Source organism: Populus alba, chromosome 7, assembly GCF_005239225.2.
Source record: "Populus alba chromosome 7, ASM523922v2, whole genome shotgun sequence".
In the NCBI taxonomy this organism is placed as follows: domain Eukaryota; kingdom Viridiplantae; phylum Streptophyta; class Magnoliopsida; order Malpighiales; family Salicaceae; genus Populus; species Populus alba.
The window spans coordinates 4,496,782-4,518,889 of record NC_133290.1 but is presented as its reverse complement, the minus strand read 5'-3'; the positions used below and the strand labels follow the sequence as shown (position 1 = coordinate 4,518,889).

Below are 22,108 nucleotides of genomic sequence, written 5' to 3'. Positions count from 1 at the left end.
AAAAATTATACAAGTTATATTTTTTTATTTATTTTTTTTAATATAATATTTTTATATTATTCAAGCTAGCTAAATATTTTAAATATTTCCTATTGCAGAGTATTATTGGTTTATCTACTTGGTTAAAAACTCAAAAAGTCTATGTTATTATTAAAATCCAAAGTAAAAAATAATCATGATAAATTAAATTAACAGAATTAAGAAAAAAAAAAAAAAGGAGGTTAGGGTGGGGGGGGCAATGCCAATAATATATTGCTGGGCTTACACTCACAGAGAATAAATAAATATAAAATAGATAGAATCTTTATTCTGTTCATCTAAGAGATATAACTGTATAATATAATTAAAAGGCATGAGTTCTTCACTATATCATCCTCCCATTGCACACCACTGCTCGTAACTGTTTTAGTTCCTTAAATTTATTTTACATTTTGATTTGATGGTATTTATTTTGTGTTTAGGATCTATTTTGATTCGTATGTCCTCACGTATCCTGAATGTCATGAAATATTTTGATATTAAATTAAAAATTGATTTTACTAGATAGAATTTTAAATTATTTTTAAAAAAACACTTGAAAGACCAGGAACAAGATTAATATAAGAAAAAAAAAGGGGAGCCTTTTCCACTTACACAACTGAAAAGATATAAAAAGGTTTATTTTGATCCTTTAAATTTTATCTTTTGCATATTTAATCTTTACTCTTTTTAATTTTTACATTTCAATTGTTAAACTTCATTTGTTTTATAGGCTTTTTCACTTAGACCATTGAAAAGACATAGAAAGGTTTAATTTTATCCCTTAAATTTTATCCTTTTTATATTTAGTTCTTACTCTTTTTAACTTTTACATGTCAAATGTTAAACTTCTTTTGTTTTATATATTGGTTCCTAGTTGTTGTTAAAAAGAGAGAAAATTATCAGAAAAATAGAATATAATTATTTGTGTCTAAAATATTAGTGTTAATTAAATTTTGTTATTTATCTATGTTAGTTTCTTGTTTTTGTAAAACCATCTCATACTCGACTGGAGCATATTTCTTTATCACTTTTGATTTTATGAACTATGTATATTAATGTGGTTGCATTGATATTGACAATATCATGATAAGAATAAATATTAAAAATGACTTAACTAGCCATCTCATGTACTAGGGGCTTAATGACACCATTGAATTTATGTTGGTGTTGGCAAAAACTATTACTTGATTAGTTGTCTCAGGTCAAAAAAAAAAAAAAAAAAAAAAAAAAAGCTAATAATTTCAATGCGATAGTATTGACATCAACATCCACTTAATTTTGATTAGTTGTTCAAAGTCATGGCAATTAATGATATCTAGAGAAATTATATTGGCACTATCCTGGTTAGTCATCTAAGTGTTGATGGCTAATGATATTAGTATTAAAATTGATATCGGCAATGATTGGACGACCAAGGTCAGGGGTGACCAACAATTATCAGGCATCTGATATCGACAATTATGGTATAAAAATAAAAAAAAATGATAATGACATAGCTTTATAAAGAATTCAATGAAAATAAAAATAAAAGATGATGCTATAATACGTTGAAAACATATTAATTGTAGTTGCGTGTTATTTGAATTTTGGATATAATAAATTGAATTGAGAAAGAACATAAAATATAAATAGTTTATATATTGATAGCTATGTTTTCTTTCAAGGTCTTCATCTTCCCAACCAAAGTAGATCTATTATTATATATTTATGTCTTTATGGACTAGATGTGTTTTGCTCTTTTGCATTTGTAATAAGTTTTAAATAAAAATATGTAAACCTTAGTACTTAAACTTAATTTATGTAAAAATATGAATAATCATTCACCATCACTTAAATATTTTAGATTGATATTAGTTATCTAAAAGAGTTTAATGTATTATAAATTGCTTTATCTTATTGTTATGGTATTTGATGTAATTATAATATGGTATAAATTGTCTTATCATATTGTTGAGAAAATTATGCTTGTGGAATCATTGTTGTGATGGTTGATTAATCCCAGATAATTAATTAGATCAAAGATTGAAAACTATATAATATTAAATAGGATATTATTGATAATTTGAGATGTTCCAAGTATAAAAACATTCTACTGAAATTTTAATAGAAATTTCTTAATAAAAAAATTAATATATCATTTGATATTGAGGGCAAACTTTCTTAACATGTCCCTTTCCTATAACTTATCCATGTCAGAAAAAACACATGGAAGCGAAGAAATGCATAACACCACCACCCATGCACGCAACTCTACAAAAAGACTTCTAACATCTAGAGACTTGCCTGAGCAACCAAAAACAAGCCATTCCTTTTATCTCATGCACCGCACCTATACAATTAAAAAAAAAAATGTTGATCCGCACTAGGTCTTGACCCAGCGATTAAAGAGACTTGTTCTCTTCTTCTACATTCCTAGGTTCAAATCTTACCGTGCACGCCTGTCACCCCCGCGGTCCTTTTACATGCCCACTGGGTTTGCAGGATGTTCACTGAGCCGTTGAATTAGTAGTGGTGCGCGCAAGCTGGCCCGGACACCCAAGTAAATAAATAAATAAAAAATGTTAATCTTGACGGAACGGTTAAGTTTTGGATATACTTTTTAATAATTATAAATTTGAGTTTTTTAAGGATTATTACAGACATGTATAGTTTTTAATTTTAGAATTTACGGGATTAATCGAGATACGCGCAAACTGGTTCGGACATCAGTATTAATAAAAAAAATCCATTAATGTTTAAATTAATTATGCATTAATCTATATAAACCTATGATCACAACAAAGATTAATAGGATATATATCCCATGAAATTTTCCTCCCCTGAATAATTATAAATTTTAGCTCTAAAATTAGCAAGTTTTAACTTTTAGCCTCTGGGAAAGTTTTTTATTATTATTATTATTTGAAGCATGGATGAAAGATGCATAATTTTTGTATAACTAGATTTTGACGTTTTTGTTTTTAGCTGAAATACACTTTTAAATGCAGCTCAAAAGCATTGCCAAGACGTAATTACTGACTGTGACAGAAGAGGTCATTTGTAGGGGAAGGCAACTATCTCTATTGGTTGGGATTGCAGGCCTTGTCTCCAGAGGCCCACATGCCCAGCACATTTCCCATTTATCCGGTGCCAGGCCCACCAACTACAACCTTTCACCTTTGTAAGGGTGAGGACCAGGCCCGTCCATGTTCATTATGATATTAATATGATTTTTTTTTAAAATAGGTTAATCCATTTTTTATTGTATAAATCAAGCTTCTTAAACCACTCTTTAAACTTTATTTTGGCCATCGAAACTCTAAAAAGACTTTAAAATGTATCAACAAAATCCAATAATTAAAATCTAGAAAATAATATGAATATGAATATATTTTAGTGCTTATATTAATATTTTAGGGATGGATCTATTCTCAATCCTAAAAAATCCACTTCTTTGTGAATAAAATCTGCAACCTCTCGAGTCTTCATCTAATTTAAAGCCCCATGGTGGAGATATATGAGAGTCATCGGCTACAAGTAATTCTTTCGATAAAATTCCGGTGTATATTTTGAAAAAACAAAGAAATTACAATTCACGGGATAACTTGTAAAGTAATTTATATATTATTTGTTTCTATGTTTTAAAAATGTTTTTTAAAAAAAATTAATTTTTTTTTATTTTTTTTTTAATTTTAAATTAGTATATTTTTTTTAGTGTTTTTAGATGATTTTGACATGTAATATCAAAAATAATTTTTTAAAAATAATAAAAAGAAAACATCATTTTGATACATTTCTGAAGTAAAAAAACACTTTAAAAAAAAATCACAACCACACTTCCAAACAAACTCTAAAATAATAAAGTTATTAAGCCAATTGGATCAAGGCTTCAGTTATAAATTATATAGGTTAATCTAAATCAATTTTTTTTATTTAAAAAAAAAATTAACAGTTTTAAGGAGATTTTTTTTAGAATTAAATTGGGTTTTGATATATTCAATTAGATCACGTTTACGTTAACTTTTTTAAAACTTGTCTAAGATAGGAGCTAGATCGGTAAGGTCTGAATCAACCCACCAGTCAAGTTAAGTTTAATAATTATAGGATGTAGAGTTAAAAAATATCAAAACAACATCTAGTATTATTAAACCCAATTAAGAATCGAGTCAGGGCTTGGACTAAGAAGATTGACCTTGGTGAATCTATTTTTTTTAATTAAAGTATCAAAATATTGTTAATTTAATAAAAAAATGTCAAGAGTTTTTTACTAAATAAAACCATGTCAATGGTGACCAAGTTTTTTTAATTAAATTAAACTAGATTAATTTTTTTATTATTATTTTTCTTCCATCCAAACCAATTTAGATTTTATATTGATGCGTCCGACCAGTCTAGGTTTTACATGTTATTGTTAATGTTGTATTTTATCTGTTGGTAATTTTGTGATTAAAGCGGTTAATGGTAGTTAGCAAAGGTTTTCCACTTGGCAAGGTAAATGAATTTATTAACATTATCCATAAGAGAGAATGTATCTGTCAATGATGAGTCATACATAGCCAATTCCATGCATCATAAATAAAAACACCTAATCCAGAAAAACCTGGACAGCTGGATTGCTTTTTCTCGCACGTGCCCCTTAAAACCCTAACCTCCCTCACCCTTCACGCTCTCTCCTATTGGTCACCGCCCCCAACCACATCATCCGGTAAATGATACATTTTGGTCCCTCAACTCTTTATCATGTACCACTCCGGTTCTCTTACTAAATTTAGCTACATAAATACATCCTATACCATTAGATTTTGCTTCCCTTCACAAAAAATAATAAAAAATTGACAAAAGGATCAGTAATTATAGAAATAGAAATCTAAAAAGGAATGATGTCTCTAACTGTTAAAACTTAGGATTTAGCTATTTTATATCACACTTTGAGAGAAGCGGGATCAAAAATTACAATTTAGAGAAGATTTAGTCAACTATATCATGTAAGTTGAGCCGTGTTTTGTCTTTTTGGACCAATATTTAAGTCAAAGAAATAGAAATTAGAGGAATGGTTTGGGATAAAAGACAGTCAAGGATCAAATCAAAAACTGAAATATAGTTGAGGGATCAAAGGTAACATTAAACCCCACATCATCACCCGAATTTCTATCGCCGTTTAAGACAGGAAATCCTAGAAACTTACTTGTAAAGATTCTAGCATCAAACCTCTGCCCCTGTTTTTGGGAGAGACACAAGGCAAGTGAAACTGGGAAACAACAGCCCGGGAGGGTCTTTGCATATTCTTCTATTTGTCTCTTTGTCTGTTTAAATCTCTCTCTCTCTCGCTCTCAGCCGTTGATCTTGAAAACAAAGAAGAAGAAAATAAAAGGGGGAGTTCTTTTACTAGAACAGAGGCTTTTGTTATCCAACTCGGACTTCCACCTCACTCTTTTTCCTCCCTCTCTCTTCAAGCCACGAAACCAGGTGCCTCTCTCTCTCCCTCTACAAATTTCACTACTTCCATGTGCATGTACTAGCTTCTATTTTGTGTTGTTTAACTCATCATGTTTATGGGATCTACATATAGTTCTGTTTTACGAGATGTATTAGTGGGGCTTGGTTTGTTTTTTCTGTTCGTGATAAAGTTTTGTTCTTTGAATTTGTTTTGTGTTTTGTGCAGTTTGGTTTTATTTTCATGAATTGGGTCTCTCTCTTTTTTATCAGTTTTAAGGTTGCTATTATTAGAAACTAGCTAGTTCTGTTATGTTTTCTTTTATTGTACTTATTTAAGCTTTCTTGTAGTTTGTGCTTTGAGTATTTATGCTTTGAGCTTGAAATTTTAGGCCATGCGTGTAGATAAGTGTATATTCTAGTCATGTAGTTTGGGATGCTTGCTTTTAGTCTATTTAAAGAAACTTATCTCTGGTAGCTTTATTTTACTCATATCAGAGAGTAAGATCTAATACTAACTAGGTTTGACAGAAAGAGAGAATACTGGAAGCTGTCGAAAAAGGGCCGAAATGGATTTATGGATTTTGTTTTAGTATATTTAGGGGACAGATGCCAGCTTTGGATTTTAGTCTGGTCAAGATAACAGTCGGGTCATATGAAAGAGCGGGGATCATTCTAAATAGAACAGTGCTATTTTCTCCTAAAGCCATCATAAAAGAATCACCTACAAAAACAAATGACACATGAAAAAATAAATTATAAATCACTGGCTATTTGTTCATGTGTTTGTAGGAGGTTCTACTAGCAGAACTGTTAATTTTCTTTTAGATATGTAGTGAGAGCACCATGATCTACAATGCTGAGGAGGAGGATGTTCTTGAGAACACTGATGATTTATGCAGATTTTATGCAGAACTATTTGTTCATTTTGGTGCTTGGTGCATTCTTGAAATTCATGAAGGTTCAAATATTTCCCTAACTCCTTCAAATATCATTTAGCATGTCATTTTTTCAGCTCTGGGAGAGTCTATAATCTCCAGATTTGGGGTGGATCTTTTCTCAATCTTGTAAATTGCAGATTGAGAGCATGCAAGCTCCTGCTCCCAACTGGCATAGTATAGGGAGCAACCTTTATCACCTGTCATAGAGTATTGCAATTCAGAAAAAATATAGACGTGGAGGTTAATGTAGTGCAATTTCCTTGGGAAGATTTGGTTGCATTTTGGATTAGTTTGATTGATATTGTAATTACTGATGGCCATTTGATAAGCAAATATGGCATCTGCGTTGATGTTTGTGAAGCTTAGAATAGCAGGGACACACCTGCAAGTTTTTAAGTGAATGATTGTTGTTTTTGGACACTTCAAGTGCTTGCTAATATATTGGGAAAATGGGCATAATATAAACTTGTATTTCCAGTAATGATGTTTAGTTTGCCTGTGGCTGAATCTTTAAATGATTATCCACTGTTTTTTCAATATTTTTTTAAAGCATTGGATTTAAGCAAAGTGATTTGCATATAGATGGATGGAGAGATAAATCATAGTTGGTAATATAAATTGATAATTTATTGTCCACAAGGAGAGTAAAAATATTCACAGCCAATAGGGATGGAGCAGGGTTACTTTTGAAAGTATATTGTAGTTCAGCCCTGGTCAAGATTGTTAGGAAATTTATGAGATAACTATGAGGCTGTATTATTTCATACTAGGTGGTGAAGGTTATTTACAAATGTTGACATGGATTAGATGGTCAGTACAGTGACAAAGAGACATAATTGATCTGAAAGGGAACTTCGCCTACAAAGACTTGTGACCATGGCCATATATATGTGGTTGGGATTTATGGCTTTGTTGAGTTGTTTTGTAATTCAATATATTAAAGTTTTCTTTGTAATCATAGATTTTTTTATTTTCACCATAATGTCACGGGAAACACATTATATGTGGGGAAGCCATTGATAGCATGATCTTTTAATTGCACAGCTAACCCTGATTTTTTTAAAAAATAATTTAGCCCAAGAGAGGTAGCAAGCTAGTAACGAGAATTTTAGCTTAGGACCCTTGGCTATTTCCAAGTCATTACGGACTATTGCTATATATTTTGCTTGTGATGTAAGAACTTGATGTCCGATCCATGTGGAAGATTATGTTCATCGGTTCAGTGCATTGGTGGCTTTGGCTGTACACTTTCTTTTAATGTTTAACACTAAGATCATTGCTTCCATGCATGACAATGACAGTTAATTTCACAATAATTGCATATAATTCCTGATATGGGTTGTAATCTGGTATGATATTGGCAGGTGCTTTGTAGATATTGTTCAGGATACGCTAGATCTAAATATAAATTGTTGAAGTTGGTCGTATTTACTGAATTTCATCTATGGGGACAGGGGAAGAAAGCACTCCTGCTAAGCCTTCCAAGCCCACATCTTCAAATCAGGTTCCCTTTCTTTCTCGCGCGCGCGCACACACACACACACACACACACGATTGTACAAACACACATGCACAAAGATTCACATGCAGGCAAGTGTACTAACCCCTCTTCATTGTGTATACAGGAAATACCCACAACACCTTCATATCCTGATTGGTCAAGTTCTATGCAGGTTTATGTTTATAAAATTCATATTGATATTAATATCTGCAGAAATAACATTTAATGCTCATAACTCGGCTTCTGTTTTAGGCTTATTATGGTGCCGGAGCTACCCCGCCTCCCTTTTTTGCCTCAACCGTAGCCTCGCCAGCCTCTCACCCCTATCTATGGGGAAGCCAGGTGGATATCTCCTATTGTTTGAGAAAAGCATGTCGGTTACCCTTATCTGACGGAGAGGCCACTTAATTTTATTTTATTTTCTGTTGACAATTTTCAGCATCCTTTAATCCCACCTTACGGAACTCCAGTTCCATACCCGGCTTTATATCCTGCAGGAGGAGTGTATGCTCATCCAAACATGGCCCCGGTAATATTGAGTGTTTCTTATACAAGATTTTTTTTCTTTTGTGTGTGTGTGTGTGTGTGTGGTGAATACCCTTCTAGAACCATAGCCAAATATTACTATCTCCCACTCTTAGGATTCTATAATTCCTGCCTGTTATTTGGTCATCTGATATTTCTTATTCATCATCTCTCTTGCAGACACCAAATTCAGCCCAGGCAAATATAGAGATGGAAGTAAAGGTCCCCAATGGAAAGGACCGTGCTTCAGCTAAAAAAGCCAAGGGAACTTCTGGAGGCAAAGCAGGGGAGAGTGGAAAGGCAGCTTCTGGTTCTGGGAATGATGGTGTCTCCCAAAGGTTAATTAAGTTTAAGTTTATTGGTGATTTTTCCCTTTGAAATGCTTATACATTCAATTCTTGTGATATTGACCTATATGCTAACTGAACAGTGCTGAAAGTGGTAGTGATGGCTCATCTGATGCCAGTGACGAGAATACTAACCAGCAGGTATTTTCTGTGCGCCCTCATTATTTGCTTTCTGTGTGCTCTTATTGCTTAGTGTGAAAGACGAATATCATGTAGAAGCATAGGTGACCTATCCCAGAAACTGGTTTTATTTAGTTTGTTCATGCTGTAGAAATCCAGATGCCCTGAATATTTTTGGAATTGCAATTTTCTATGCTAACCTAGCAAATTGAAAGTGTGTTTACTTGATGATTTTCCTTTTATTTAATGAATACCTGCCTAAATATTCCAGGAATATGGTGCAAGCAAGAAGGGAAGCTTCAACCAGATGCTTGCAGATGGTACATTTCTCTTTTTTTTTCTCTACCTGTTTTTGTTTGTTTGATGTGATAGCTTGCTAACATTTTGACTTTCTTCACAGCCAATGCACAAAGTACCTCAGCTGGAGCAAATATACAAGCTTCTGTGCCTGGGAAACCTGTGGTGTCTATGCCTGCAACTAATTTAAACATTGGGATGGACTTATGGAACGCATCTTCTGCTGCTGGAGCTACAAAAATGAGACCAAATCCATCTTGTGCCACATCTGGAGTTGTTTCTGCTGGAATGCCTGAACAATGGATTCAAGTATGAGTGCTGCGTTTACTTCTTGTATCAGTCTTGAGCCTTTTTTTTAATCATGTAGTAAAATTCAGTTTCTGAAAGTCAAATTTTGCTGTATGGTCTAATCAATAGGTTTGTATTTCATTTTTTTCATGTTCATATTCTGCTGTGTTCTGTTTTTTATTATTATTTTTAACTTCTAATATCTCAAATTTTGTGAAAAACTCGTACACTCAGTGGCCTTCTCGTGTCTCACAAGGTACTGGTCAATTTGTTTTTGAGAATGATAAAGAAGGGGTGTTATTTACAGGAAGTTTTTTTCTGTTTGTCTGCACAGTTGTTAGGCTATCTGGATTCCTTTTTCTTCCACTGAATTGTAGATTTGGGTTCTGACAGGATGAACGTGAATTGAAAAGACAGAAGAGGAAACAATCTAATAGAGAGTCAGCCAGAAGGTCCAGATTACGCAAACAGGTATTGTTGTAGTTTATACCTTTTCTTGTCACTGAGTGTTTGCTTATTTCTTCATCATTGTAAGTGCCAGTACAGATGCCATATCTCCCACTTCTTTTATTTTAGATCTGGAGTATAGCTCGGTGGTAAAACAGGCTACTTAAACTTTCTTTATCAAACTCAGTAGTGAAGGATGATTCTCTAAATCAAATAGAAATTTATGAATAGAAGTCCACCTTCACGGAAACAGTCTTAACTCTTAAGTAGTACACTTAACATGTCCTGAAATAATTTCACTACCTTTTCACTGGCCTCAAAAAAGAGTTCAACAGCTTAAGAACTTTTTTACAGTGCAAAAGCCCCATGATCCTTAAGAGCCCTTTCAAAGTTCAAGGTCCAAATTAGAACTCGCTTGTTATAACTTTTAATATAAAAGGAAAGCTTCTTTGCGTTGTTGTTCGACATATTGTAAATTTTGGGAAACGTCTGCTGTTGTTAATCTCCTGCTAAAATGCTTATATCTATTGCTTTGATTTTTCATCTTTACCAGGCAGAGTGCGAGGAGCTACAAGCCAGGGTACAGAGTTTGAGCAGTGACAATAGCAATCTCAGAAATGAATTGCAGAGTCTCTCTGAAGAATGCAATAAGCTTAAATCCGAAAATGATTCCATTAAGGTTCATTTTTGTCACAGGACTTTTTTTGAAGCCCGTTCTTATTTATTTAGTGATGGGCACGTGCAACATTAGCATCTTTGCCATTGTTACCTAATATTTATTTTTGTTTTCCTAATCATAAAACAGGGTAATGAAATCCTTGCTAAAAGTTAATCAGTACATGACACCACTCATTTAACAAATGTGGGTTTACTGTCATAACAGGAGGAGTTGACTCGGTTGTATGGACCAGAAGTTGTAGCTAAACTTGAACAGAGCAACCCTGCTTCGGTTCCAGAGTCTCATGGTGGCGAGGGAGACAGTTGACAGTAAAGACTGAGACATGACTTGGCATCCGGAACTGGAAGAATATTTTCGTGAATTCCTCCCGTATATTATGACTACCATTAGTTGAGCATAGAACATTGGCTTTCCATACTGATCCATACCTTTAACCCTTTAGTTTGTAATAGCAAAATTTATTTACAAAATTTTAACTGGAGCTAGAAACCTTAATGAATCCATGAGCATTGTTGGATTATTAAGTTCAATCAACTTCTCTGGTTAGAAAGGAACCTCTTAGTCTTGATGTTAGCTTATAATTCGGGTAATATAACCTGAAAAGTGTGGAAATGGCTTCTGCTTTTATTCCAAATCATCAAGATTCGGTGTTGGCTTAATCAGTTTGTTTAGGAAATCCGGAATTTGTGCATTATTAGACCGCAGCTTGCTGTGCAAGCAAAGTTCAACAGCCCAATGCGAGATGTGATCACACCGTTCAGATCACATATTTTCATTAAACGAAAAAACAGCGAGATGATAAAGCGCTGTCCAGTTACAGATTTGCCTTGCCATCATTGCAAATTCAAGACGAGCACGGCTGGTAGATTCCAGCACAAAGTTAGGAGTCTAATCTCAGATGATGACTCTTGTTAAAACAACAAACACAAGCAGCAATCGTCTGTGTTGTTTTTGAATTGTTGTTTAATATATTTACATGTTTTTTTATCGAAAACCTGACATAGTACAGAATGAAGAACAAAAATCAAACCATATCTTTGTTTCTTTGCTTTTTGGTAGGCTAGGTGCTAATCTAGTTTTCTTATTCTTACATACAAGTGTAAACACTATTTCTGTGATCCTGTTGAAAAATCTAAGCTCATAAGCAACATATTGACTGGAGTTTAAGGTAGGTTTTCCTCAGCTGATTGGTTAGAGAAGCAAACTTTGATAAAAGGCATAAAGAATTTGAATGATAACGCCTCAATGATGGATGGGAGAGCTCTTAATCCTTTGTCAGGGATTTGAAATTGGGCACATGAATGGTGAAGGATAGAGGGTTTCAATCAGCATGATCAGATTCAGTATCCAAGATTGTTCTTGTCTGCTCTTCTTCGATGGCAGGGACTTCAGGGTGCCCTTCTGGGTGATTAGGGGCATCCTTTAACATTTGGTCAGCTGGTTCAGAGAAAGATAGCAAAGTTTCAGGATTGGCCAGAATGGAGATCGGTAGCATTAACAAACAAACTAAAACATGTGTCAACATCATCCGAACCTGATCCCATAACCTTCAAAAGCATTCTCTTAGCATATTGAAGTTCTGCTTGGTGATTGCTGATGAGTTTGACCTGCAAAATTGAAGAAATCAGATCACTTTAAATTTGCATTTTCACGTGTAAGATGAAACTCAGAACAAAAAGGATGCAGTCTACATGCAATATTTTGATCAATTACAGGGAACAGAATAGGAAAAAGTCATTGGTCTTGAACCATCTTAAAGTAAATTGGAAAATGGACATGAATGCACTTCAGAGTTTAGAATTCATATAAATTACAATGTCCTAAACTTGATAGCAATAAAGAGGACATACCATTTTACCATATGCTAAGCCCATAATCAGATCAACTCTAGCTTGATGCCTCAATAAGAATGGACGCAGGTGGTTCATATACAATTGCTTAGCCCCCTGTTTGAAAGTAAGATATTCAATTTCAATTTCAGTATAGGTTCATCCCATGTCTTGATCAAATATACTTCATCATGCTGTGTATAATAGAGCTGTGGCACCACAAAATGCCAGTGTGATAAATATATCACTAGCTCCTAACAAATGATAACCAATACACAAGCTAGATTTATTTTGTCGACATTTATAAAATGACATAAGATTGAAGGCATTCAATCAGAGGAAACAACTCAATTCTATCCAAGGAGAATTAAGGAGTTTAGGATCAAAATTTACTTCAGCAGATGGAAGTTGAAGCCACACCAGAAAAGCAAACTTCATGTGATAATACATCGGAAACCTGGATAAAGATAAACAATGATCAAGGACTAATCAAAGTAATAAATAAATAGATATACAAGTTATGCATGCTACGTATCCCTTAACTCCTAGATGGAATATTTTTAAGTTCTATGCTGCATTTACAAGATTAGAAAGAACTAGTCCTATGGAACCAAATCGGATGATTTAGACTTCAGAACTAAAAGCTCAGGGTTCAGAACTTACCAAGAGATCAACTTGTCTGTAAAAACCTCCGCAAGGGTGAAAGATCCATATGCTGCAATTATAGCAAGATACTCAGGAAGCATGAATAACAATGCCAAGAGATAAGCAGGTCCCCAACTACAACCATCTCTCAAAACAAAACAAAATATAATAAAAGGACATAATTATCAAACATCGAGCACCACACAAATATGGATCATAAGCTCTAGGTAGATATGCATTGCTTTGATTGACTGCTCAATAAATGTCAGACATAAAGTAGAGGGTGCGGCGCACCAAGATTCCATGTCCACTTTGCAACACAGTAAAAGGCATGAAACACAATATAAAAATAAGGTCTTACTTATTTGTTTCTTCCTACTCAATACTCATGTAAACATTCAAAAGAAAGGGAACAGACATACTGAAAACTGGAAATTAGAATTGAATAGCTATTGTAGGACACAAGCAGGGAAAAATTTAGTCATGAAGAATAAAATGAAGATAGTCATTGCCTTAAAAGTAGGTTGAAAGAATTAAAAAAATAAAAGGCACCGATTACTTATTTGTTTCTAAGAACCTAAAACAAATTTTGCATGGGAAAAAGGATGAGAAAGAAAACCTGAGCAGAAACTCTCTAACCTGCCCAGTACATTAGCCACTTCTGTTCCTCATTTTCATCTTTTCTCTCAATTGCTTTGAATGTATGGTACACAGGTAAAACAATCCCCACAGAACAGCTGCATGAGTGGGGGAAAAATCAAGTTAATTGCTACCATCTTTTAGCATCAAATGATGAAAAACAGGGTGAAACAATACATAGAAGCTATCCAAAACCCAAAACTGGAATTCTAGATAAAAATCTGGAACAAAAAATTATTTATACATCAACATGGATGCCAAAATGAAAACTGTACTTATCAAACTCACCATGCTGTTCTTACTACAATGTTCGATCCAAGTGGGCAAAGAAGTAACCGCAACCCGACCTGCTTCACATAATAAAAAATCATAAACACAAAATTATTTAAAAACACGAAAGGATTTATGCAAAATCCACAACCTCAACCCGTAACTAGGTGGTGTTGGCTACATGAACCTCCCCTTATCCAACAGCAGGCAGTTATGCTCACAAAACAGCCATCCAAAAAATGGGACTAGCCCATTCAACTACCCTTCAGTTTAACACCCATATAGACCCTTCCCCTTTCTTTTAGCCTCTTTTCAAACTACCCCTAGCTTCACCACCGGTCGCCTGCATTCAATTCTATCATGGGCTAAACATTCCATAACCCTTTGAAACACTAGATCCCTCTAGAAGACAACATGCCTCCTACATAAGGTTCAATTGCAATTCATTCACCAAATTTAATCCATTCACACCATTTTTAATACTGAAATGGTAATGGCCCAAGACAGCTAGCATAATTTTAAGGCACCTAAATCATGAAATCAGCTTCTTCAATTCAATCACACAGTTAATTTTTTCTGTTCTCTTAATCATCGAATGAAATAGATCCGTACATCCATAAAAACTTCAAAATTGGATAATTAATGGGATTTACTGACTGGTAAATTAATTGCGTAAAACAATATTAAAATCGAAACCTTAAGAAATGCTAGTTTTTTGTGTAAAACATACGAACATCAGGATGCTACTGCAATTGCTAACCTCGTTTACCACGTTGGATCCCAGAAGAGCCATAGGAATCGAAGCAGAGAGTTTCTTGAGATGTGAAACTGAGTGTTTGACAAGAAAATACGGTTTATGACACTTTTTGTCCATGCACTCTTGGTTTATTTTCGATTTTGCCCTTCGGTAGATTTTTTTGTTTTATTTTAATGATTTATCTATAGTTTTAAAATTCAATAATTTGTTACTAGTAAGTCCTATTTATTTTTATATTTTAAAAATAATTTTTTATTTTTTATTTTAAATTAATATTTTTCTTAGTATTTTTAAATTATTTTGAATGTGCTGGTATCAAAAATAATTTTTTTAAAAAATATTATTTTAATACATTTATAATAAAAACACTTTTAAAAATAATTACAACCACATTTCCAAACAAATTTTTAAATTTTTTCCAGTTTCAACAAAAAAAAAATTGATACAGTAAAATTTCATTAAAAACCTGAATTATCCCATCACTCTTTTAGTTTAGAAAAAACTTAATAAAATACAATTGATTTTTTTTAACTTTTTTAAATAATATTATTTTTATTTTTTTATTAAAAAAATAATTAAGCTAAATTAATCGGGCAAACCCACATAACCGAGAATTTATCTTAGATTGACATCCAATTAGAGTTAAAAACTATGATTCTATACTTTTTATTTATTAAAGATTCAGTTGAGGTTGTTTGTTAATCTATCAAGTGTCTATTTATTGGGCATAAAAGAATTAATATGTGACAATTTTAAAATTAAAAACAAAATCTAAAATTTAATACTATAGAAGTTAATTAAGAATTATATTCAAAAAATATGTATACTGTATATTATAGTTTTAAATTTTTAATTCATGTTCTGATTTTAATTAACACTATAAGTATTTTTAAAATATTAATTCAAAATAATCTTGAATTTTGCGAGAAATAGTGAGAAAAAAGACTTCCAGCTATCATGTTTGATAAAGATAGCGGCTGAATAGTTTATATTTTGAAATTAATTAATTAGTCTCTATAAGATAAAATACAATTAAATAGTATAAAAATCGTTATTTATTGACGGGAATTGGTGCTAATTACTGATAAAATAGTTTTTCAGAAAAGAATTCAATTTATGTTTTAATTTTTATTATTATTTTTTGAAGAAATTACTAATGGAAATTTAATTCTATCAATAACTTCATAAAATTTTTTAAAAAATAATTAATGTTTTTTGCAATAATAATAATTTTCATAGGTAAATAACAATCCCTCCAATTTCTTTCCTGAAATTTGAGTTTCTCTTTAAAAAAAACCTTCAAAAAAGTTTATTGAAAAAAATTCTAACCAAAAATTTTTTTTTTAGATTAATATAAATATTCAGACTAGTTTATATTTTAATATTAATATTAATAACTATAAAACTTAAACATCAAACTATATAAAAAAAAATTTTTTTAATTTAAAGTTATTACTAGTAAAACACATGATTTCAAAAGTTTGGTTTCTCTCCTCCAATTTCTATCTCTCTTTTTCCACAAAACCATCGTCCCGACAATCTTTCACTCTTTCTTCCTTCTCTCTTACCCCATCTCTCTCTTTATTATCTCTTCTTTCTCTCTTAAAATCTCTATACTCTCACATCAACATTATGTTTCTTCTTTTCCACTCTTTTACAATTTCTTGATTGTGTTGTTGGAATTTCTTTTTTATTTCTCGTCTTTCTCTCTTCTTGACGATTAATTAATAATTATGATAATTAAATTCATCTACCATATAATTTTGTGATATGATTGGTGATTCGATATTATTAGGATAGACTTTATGAGTATGTTTGATTTTTTTTTTGTTTAATTGACATGATGTATTTTAGGTTTTATTATACTAGAAAACTATTTTTTTAATGTTGTTTCACATTTTTTTTTATGAGGATTGGATTGTAAAAAGAAAAACAAAATGTTTGTTAATATTTTTAATATATTTTAAAAACATTCTATATTATTTTTTTAGTTTTTTAATTTCTTCTTAGGAGGAAATATTTTAATAATTTCCAACAAAAATTTCCAACATGAATTAATTAATAATATACTTTTTTACTTGGTTATTTGTTTTAAAATAAATGATAGAAAAATAAACTTTGGAGGAAAACAAATGATGGGATATTTTCCACGAACAATTCCCATAAAAATTAATTTTTGATGAAATTCCTTTGTATTTTCAGATATAACTAGATAATTGCCTAACAAATCAGATCAAAATTCTTTTAAACAAAAAAAAAATATTTCCAAGCAATGGAAAAAAAAATTATAATGTTATTAAACTCGGCTCAACAAGGTAATCTTAAAACCTTCCGACTCAGCTCCTTACTTAGCATGGACTTGAAATCAAATTATTTTAGAGTTGTCTCGATGTGGCCCAAACAATTTAACAGGTTCAAGGGCAAGATAGAGAGCTAATAAAAATATGATTTGGCTTTTAAAAAAAAAAATTAAGATGATATTATTTAAAAAAATATTAAAAACAATGACATGTTGGTTTGATCAAGGTTAACCCGTCAAACTTGCAATCCAAGTTATGGACTTTACTGAATTTAATAACTTTTTTTGCATAATTTTTTTTTTTAATTATATGATAAAAATAAACACTCAAAAAATTAAACACCAACTCAATTTGATGACGTTTGTTTAAAACCATGATAACCTTATAAAAAAAAATGTAATAAATTATGATTATCATTTTTTAACATATTTTTTTAATTAAAAAACAAAAGAATGCTTTTATTCCTTATAAAATAAATTAAAAAAACATATAAACTAATAAACCAAAACGAGTTATTAGCACTAGTTAAATATTAATGTAGGAAAGCAATCTCTATACTAAAAATAAAAGATAAATGCACATGAAATGTTTTAAATCAACTGTTCTTTTTACTTTAAATATTTTTTCATTCATTATATCTTAACAGTTAATTGTTGTTAATAACAGATTATTATTTTTTTTATAAAAAAATTATACAAATACAACTAATTCATATAAAAATATAAGAGGAAAAGGATTAAAGACAAATCAAACTAAATTCCTTGAAATATCATGCAACTAAAAAAAATAATATAAACAAATCTATCATCATTTTAAAAACAAAGCTAATTCAATATAAACAATTAATGGAAATTCATTATATATATATATATATATATATATATATATAATATATATAGGCAGGCACTGTGAACAAGGCCCACCTGGCTAGCCTTAATTAAAAAACTCAAGCATGCATATGTTTGGAAGCTTAGGTTCATTATCTATTTTTCAACCTAGTTTTTATCTAAAATTATTATAAAAACTTTTATAAATTACTTGTTCAACTCTAAAATACTCTAAAATAACTCAAAAAAAAAAATCAATCGAATCAACAAATCTAAGCAAAATTTAATCTATTTTTCCAAACATGTTTATAAAAAAAAAAAAAAAAAAAAACCATCATTATTAAACTCTTCTCCTTCAACAAAACATGTTAATACCAATAACGACAAGTTTCATTACTGAAAAAATGATCATTTATGAACTCTTTCTTCTTTATCATTTTCTTATGATTTTTTCTCTCTTTTTCTTAAACTCATGAACTACAATGTTAAGAAACTGAATTTATGAACAAAAATTAAAAATTTCAAAACCTAAAAGGACTTCAATGCAAGAAAAAAGAAAATAGATAAACTAATCATAAATGTTTTCAGTAATTTTGAGATTAACCTTGAGGTTTCACCTTATTTTACATTTATGGTTCTTTTTTTGTTTTTTTCTTACCATAATTTTTTTTTTTTAAATAAATTCATCATTAATATTGAGAATGCTCAAAGAATGCAATTAAAAAAAAAAGTTTAAGAATAAAATGAAAAAATATATATTTACCTACCGAGAGTTGTTATAGTGTTTTATTTAGACATTTTAGTATATTTTGTAATTATAATTATAATATGACATTGGAAATTATTAATTTTCCGCTAATGTTTTTTTTTTTTTTTTATGATTTCCTTATTTTCTAGTCAAACTTTTCCATATTATCTACTCTTTTATTCTTTTTTTTTTTTTTTTTTTTAAATAAAACAGAAACAAATTAGAAATGAACATGGAATTGATGAAATGACTAATTTATAAATGGCTCAACGAGTACACACATAGTTTCTGAAATTACAAGATCTAATTAATTGGTTTTGTTTTACTCGAAGTACACAAGTACTAAATTACAATAAAAAATAGCTAAAAATAGAAGGCGAATTCCTTATAGCCCTATTCATAATTTTTTTTACTCACCGCTTTAGTAAAATGATACTTTACCATTCCAAAAAAAAAAATTGATTGGCTTTGATGGGTATTTTTATTTTTTGACATGGCAAAATTAATTATTATAAATTTTTTCGAGAATATTATTGATTTTTCATATTTTAATGAATAGTAAAATAAATAAATAAACCAAAAAAAAAAAATATTGCCTGACATGGGTTTTTTTTTTTTTTTGCACACATAAAAACCACATGTATGCTCTTGGGCCAAGAAAAATTAACATATGAGATTAGGGGCAATAAAATCTTTTTACCTAGAGTTTTTTTAATTTTCAGTTTGAAAAAGGATAGTATATCATTTAATATTAAATTTTTATTATTTTATATGAAAAAACAGATGTTACGTGTTGTTCACGCACCAGCATATAATAGACGTTGCACACTTTTAGTGGCACGTACAACGCCTCTCGATGATGAAAAATACTCTAACATTGTCTCATTTGATTTTTTATTGTGTTCTCTTCCTTTTTAGTTGGTTCGTGTCAGCTTAAAGTAATTAGTTTGTCACTTATGGGCCAATATATTCTTTTTTTCCCATTTTATTTATCTCTTCCACCTGGAAAAATAAACTCTGGTGTTCATTGTTAGTTGAATTGTCATTCAAATTCAATCTTTTTTGTTTTGATTTTTGTCATTTACTTTTTTTTACAATTCTATTTGTTTTCAATTTAAATTTTAATTCTAATTTGTCATATATAATATTTTTACTTTGATCTTTTTTCTTTTAATCTTTTAGTTTTTTTTAAAAAAAATTTTTATAGTTTTTAATTTTATCTTTCAAATCAAGTTTATGATTTTTTTTTTAATGATAATAACAACAATAATAGTAATGATGATGATAATAGTAATGACACTATTACTAGTAGTAATTATTATTATTCATGATTAAACTAATTTTTTAGTAATGATTTTTTTATCATTCTTATTTTTTTTTTCCACTTGTGTTTTCTTTTGGAGTGAGGCCTAAGCTAATTTTTGTGCATGGAATTTAATTTACTTTTTCATATTTGTTCAAATACATGCCACTCGCATAGTGTTGAAAAGCAAAGAAATGTTTATGATAGATTTATAAAATTGGGAGCAAACGTCATAGAAAAGTAAACCCGACTGAATCAAATTATTTGAATCCAGTTTTGAAGGTTTGTCTAAGTTGATAGTCTTGTTCTGAAAGCCATATGAAAATATATTTTTTTTTAAAAAAAATAGATTTTTTATAGAAATTAGATTTTATAAAAAATAAATTTATGAAAAGTAAATTATTTAACGATGTTTATTAGTTTTATTTAAAATAAATTAAAAAATAACTTTTAGTATTTAATTATGTCATAAAAAATAACTTGAAAAATAACTTATTAATATTTTTTAAAAAATTTATTAAAAAAATGAGGATTAGATCTGACAAATGAAAAGGATAGAAGGTGAAATTAAATAAAAAATTAAATTTTATAAATTATTTTAAATAAAATAAATAGTAATAAAAAACAAGCTAAAAAATTACTTATTAATGTTTTTTAAAAAAAATTTATTAAAAAAATAAGGATCATATCTAACAAATAAAAAAGTTTGAGGTGAAATAAAATAAATATCAATTAAAATAATGATGACTAAATATGAAAAATAAAAAATTTAGAGGATAAGACTAAATTTTTTTTCTAATTTTATAAATTATTTCAAATAAAATAAATAATAATTAAAAAAATTAAATTAAATTAAAAAAAATTAAAATGATGCTTTAATATTTTAAAGGCCCGAGCACAAAATTCAAGAGAGAAAAAAAAAAAAAAAAAAAGGCCCGTTATATCAAACTAGAAATCGATAAGCTACATGTTGCCGAGATAACTTTAATCATATCAAAAAAAATTTGTCTTCAGACACTATACATGATCTCACACTCTGTTTTAATGCGACAACACATACAACATTCACATGCTGGTGTATTAGATGCATCAGTAACTACCTTTTATTTTTAAATTATATTTTATATTTATTAAAATATTAAAGTGTCTCAAAATTAACTTGATTATTACTCTAAGCACAGATAAAAATACAAAAAATCCCATAAATACTGGTTTAACACATTTTGATTTCAAGTGTAATGTAGGTATTTAATTTCACTTACTATTTCAGTCTCTTTTCTCCAGTTAATATCCTCTGTTTATAAATAATAATAATAAAAAAAAGCATAATAAAACTTGCTCTTTTTTTTTTTTTATTTTTTTAACAGGAGAAAGAGAAAAATGTTGACAGTTACGCAGCTGCTAATTCTGAGAAGGCTGTGGAAGGGGCTATTATGCAAGCCTTGGAAGCAGCTCGTTTTGCGAAGGTTGAGAAGGATATTAAAGGAGCTGGTTACGGCGGAGGTGATGGAAAGAAGGAATAATGGTATGTTTGTGTTAATGCTCGTGTTCTTACTGTTGAAGGAGGTAGATGAAATGATCTGTTAATACTCGTTTTTTTTTTTTTTTTCTCCAAAATATGAAGTTTCCAAACATAATAAAACTAATTTCCCAGTATTAATTTTTGGCTTAAATATGTTTGATTTTTTTTTTGTTTAATTGATATCATTACTATTTCATTAGAATACCACCCTATCATTTATTTATTTTTCATGTGGATTGGTTATAAACAATCAAATTTACTTTTCATGTCCTCTCTCTCGTTTTTTTTTTTGTTTTTTATGGGTAAGAGTTCTATCTTTTTGACAATTATTAGTTTTTTCATGTTTTAAGATTCCTTTCTGCACTGAGAAATTATTCTTGCGTAATTTTCTACATTTTTTTATTTATTTAATTTAAAAGGGTATTACCATGCTGATGTGACCAGGGCTTACATTTATCTCTTAAATCTGGCTGTTCTCTTTCGAATAAATGGATTCTATTTTTTTGTTGCTGACAGACTTGGCATGGCTGTTTTCATGCCCTGTTCATTCAGTTGCCAACCTTCTTTTTTTTTTTTTTTTTTTTTTGTTATCATTTTTTAAATTTCTAAATGTATTTTTTGATGTACATGCATAGATTATTGACACCCAATGTAAGGAATGGGGAAGGACACAAAAATGTTATGCAAACA

The 22,108-nt window shown here is 30.0% G+C and overlaps 2 protein-coding genes across 3 annotated transcripts; one reads left to right on the top strand and one right to left on the bottom strand.

The window, feature by feature from the left end:
- Positions 1-5,197: 5,197 nt before the first annotated feature.
- LOC118063261 (G-box-binding factor 1) lies at positions 5,198-11,132 on the top strand. Of its 2 annotated transcripts, none has more exons than XM_035077254.2 (12): positions 5,198-5,466; positions 7,739-7,878; positions 8,000-8,047; positions 8,128-8,217; positions 8,315-8,404; positions 8,581-8,738; positions 8,831-8,888; positions 9,139-9,187; positions 9,268-9,473; positions 9,846-9,923; positions 10,453-10,578; positions 10,783-11,132. In XM_035077254.2, exons 2-12 carry the CDS (start codon positions 7,819-7,821, stop codon positions 10,882-10,884), a joined length of 1,065 nt encoding a protein of 354 aa, XP_034933145.1. In that variant the 5' UTR covers positions 5,198-5,466; positions 7,739-7,818; the 3' UTR covers positions 10,885-11,132. The 2 variants fall into 2 exon arrangements, with proteins under 2 accessions (XP_034933145.1, XP_034933147.1); XM_035077256.2 differs by having other exon boundaries at positions 5,199-5,466; positions 7,829-7,878.
- Positions 11,133-11,506: 374 nt separating this feature from the next.
- On the bottom strand, positions 11,507-14,841 carry LOC118063262 (HVA22-like protein k). The gene is made up of 8 exons (XM_035077257.2): positions 14,722-14,841; positions 13,980-14,038; positions 13,692-13,789; positions 13,071-13,122; positions 12,801-12,864; positions 12,429-12,524; positions 12,113-12,185; positions 11,507-12,015 (listed from the first exon to the last, which is right to left on the bottom strand). The coding sequence occupies exons 1-8, from the start codon at positions 14,833-14,835 to the stop codon at positions 11,900-11,902; spliced, it is 672 nt and encodes a 223-aa protein (XP_034933148.1). The 5' UTR covers positions 14,836-14,841; the 3' UTR covers positions 11,507-11,899.
- Positions 14,842-22,108: the final 7,267 nt, after the last annotated feature.

What these genes read in the sequence shown, in the direction of transcription:
- LOC118063262 (XM_035077257.2), bottom strand. Translation starts at nt 14,835, where the DNA reads ATGGACAAAAAGTGTCATAAACCGTATTTTCTTGTCAAACACTCAGTT. An exon ending in GCTTAGCATATGGTAAAATG is followed by an intron (nt 12,186 to 12,428) that starts GTATGTCCTCTT and finishes TCAATTTTGCAG; the next exon opens with GTCAAACTCATCAGCAATCA. An exon ending in TTTGAAGGTTATGGGATCAG is followed by an intron (nt 12,016 to 12,112) that starts GTTCGGATGATG and finishes TCTCTGAACCAG; the next exon opens with CTGACCAAATGTTAAAGGAT.
- LOC118063261 (XM_035077254.2), top strand. Translation starts at nt 7,819, where the DNA reads ATGGGGACAGGGGAAGAAAGCACTCCTGCTAAGCCTTCCAAGCCCACA. An exon ending in CTCATCCAAACATGGCCCCG is followed by an intron (nt 8,405 to 8,580) that starts GTAATATTGAGT and finishes TCTCTCTTGCAG; the next exon opens with ACACCAAATTCAGCCCAGGC. An exon ending in CCGAAAATGATTCCATTAAG is followed by an intron (nt 10,579 to 10,782) that starts GTTCATTTTTGT and finishes CTGTCATAACAG; the next exon opens with GAGGAGTTGACTCGGTTGTA.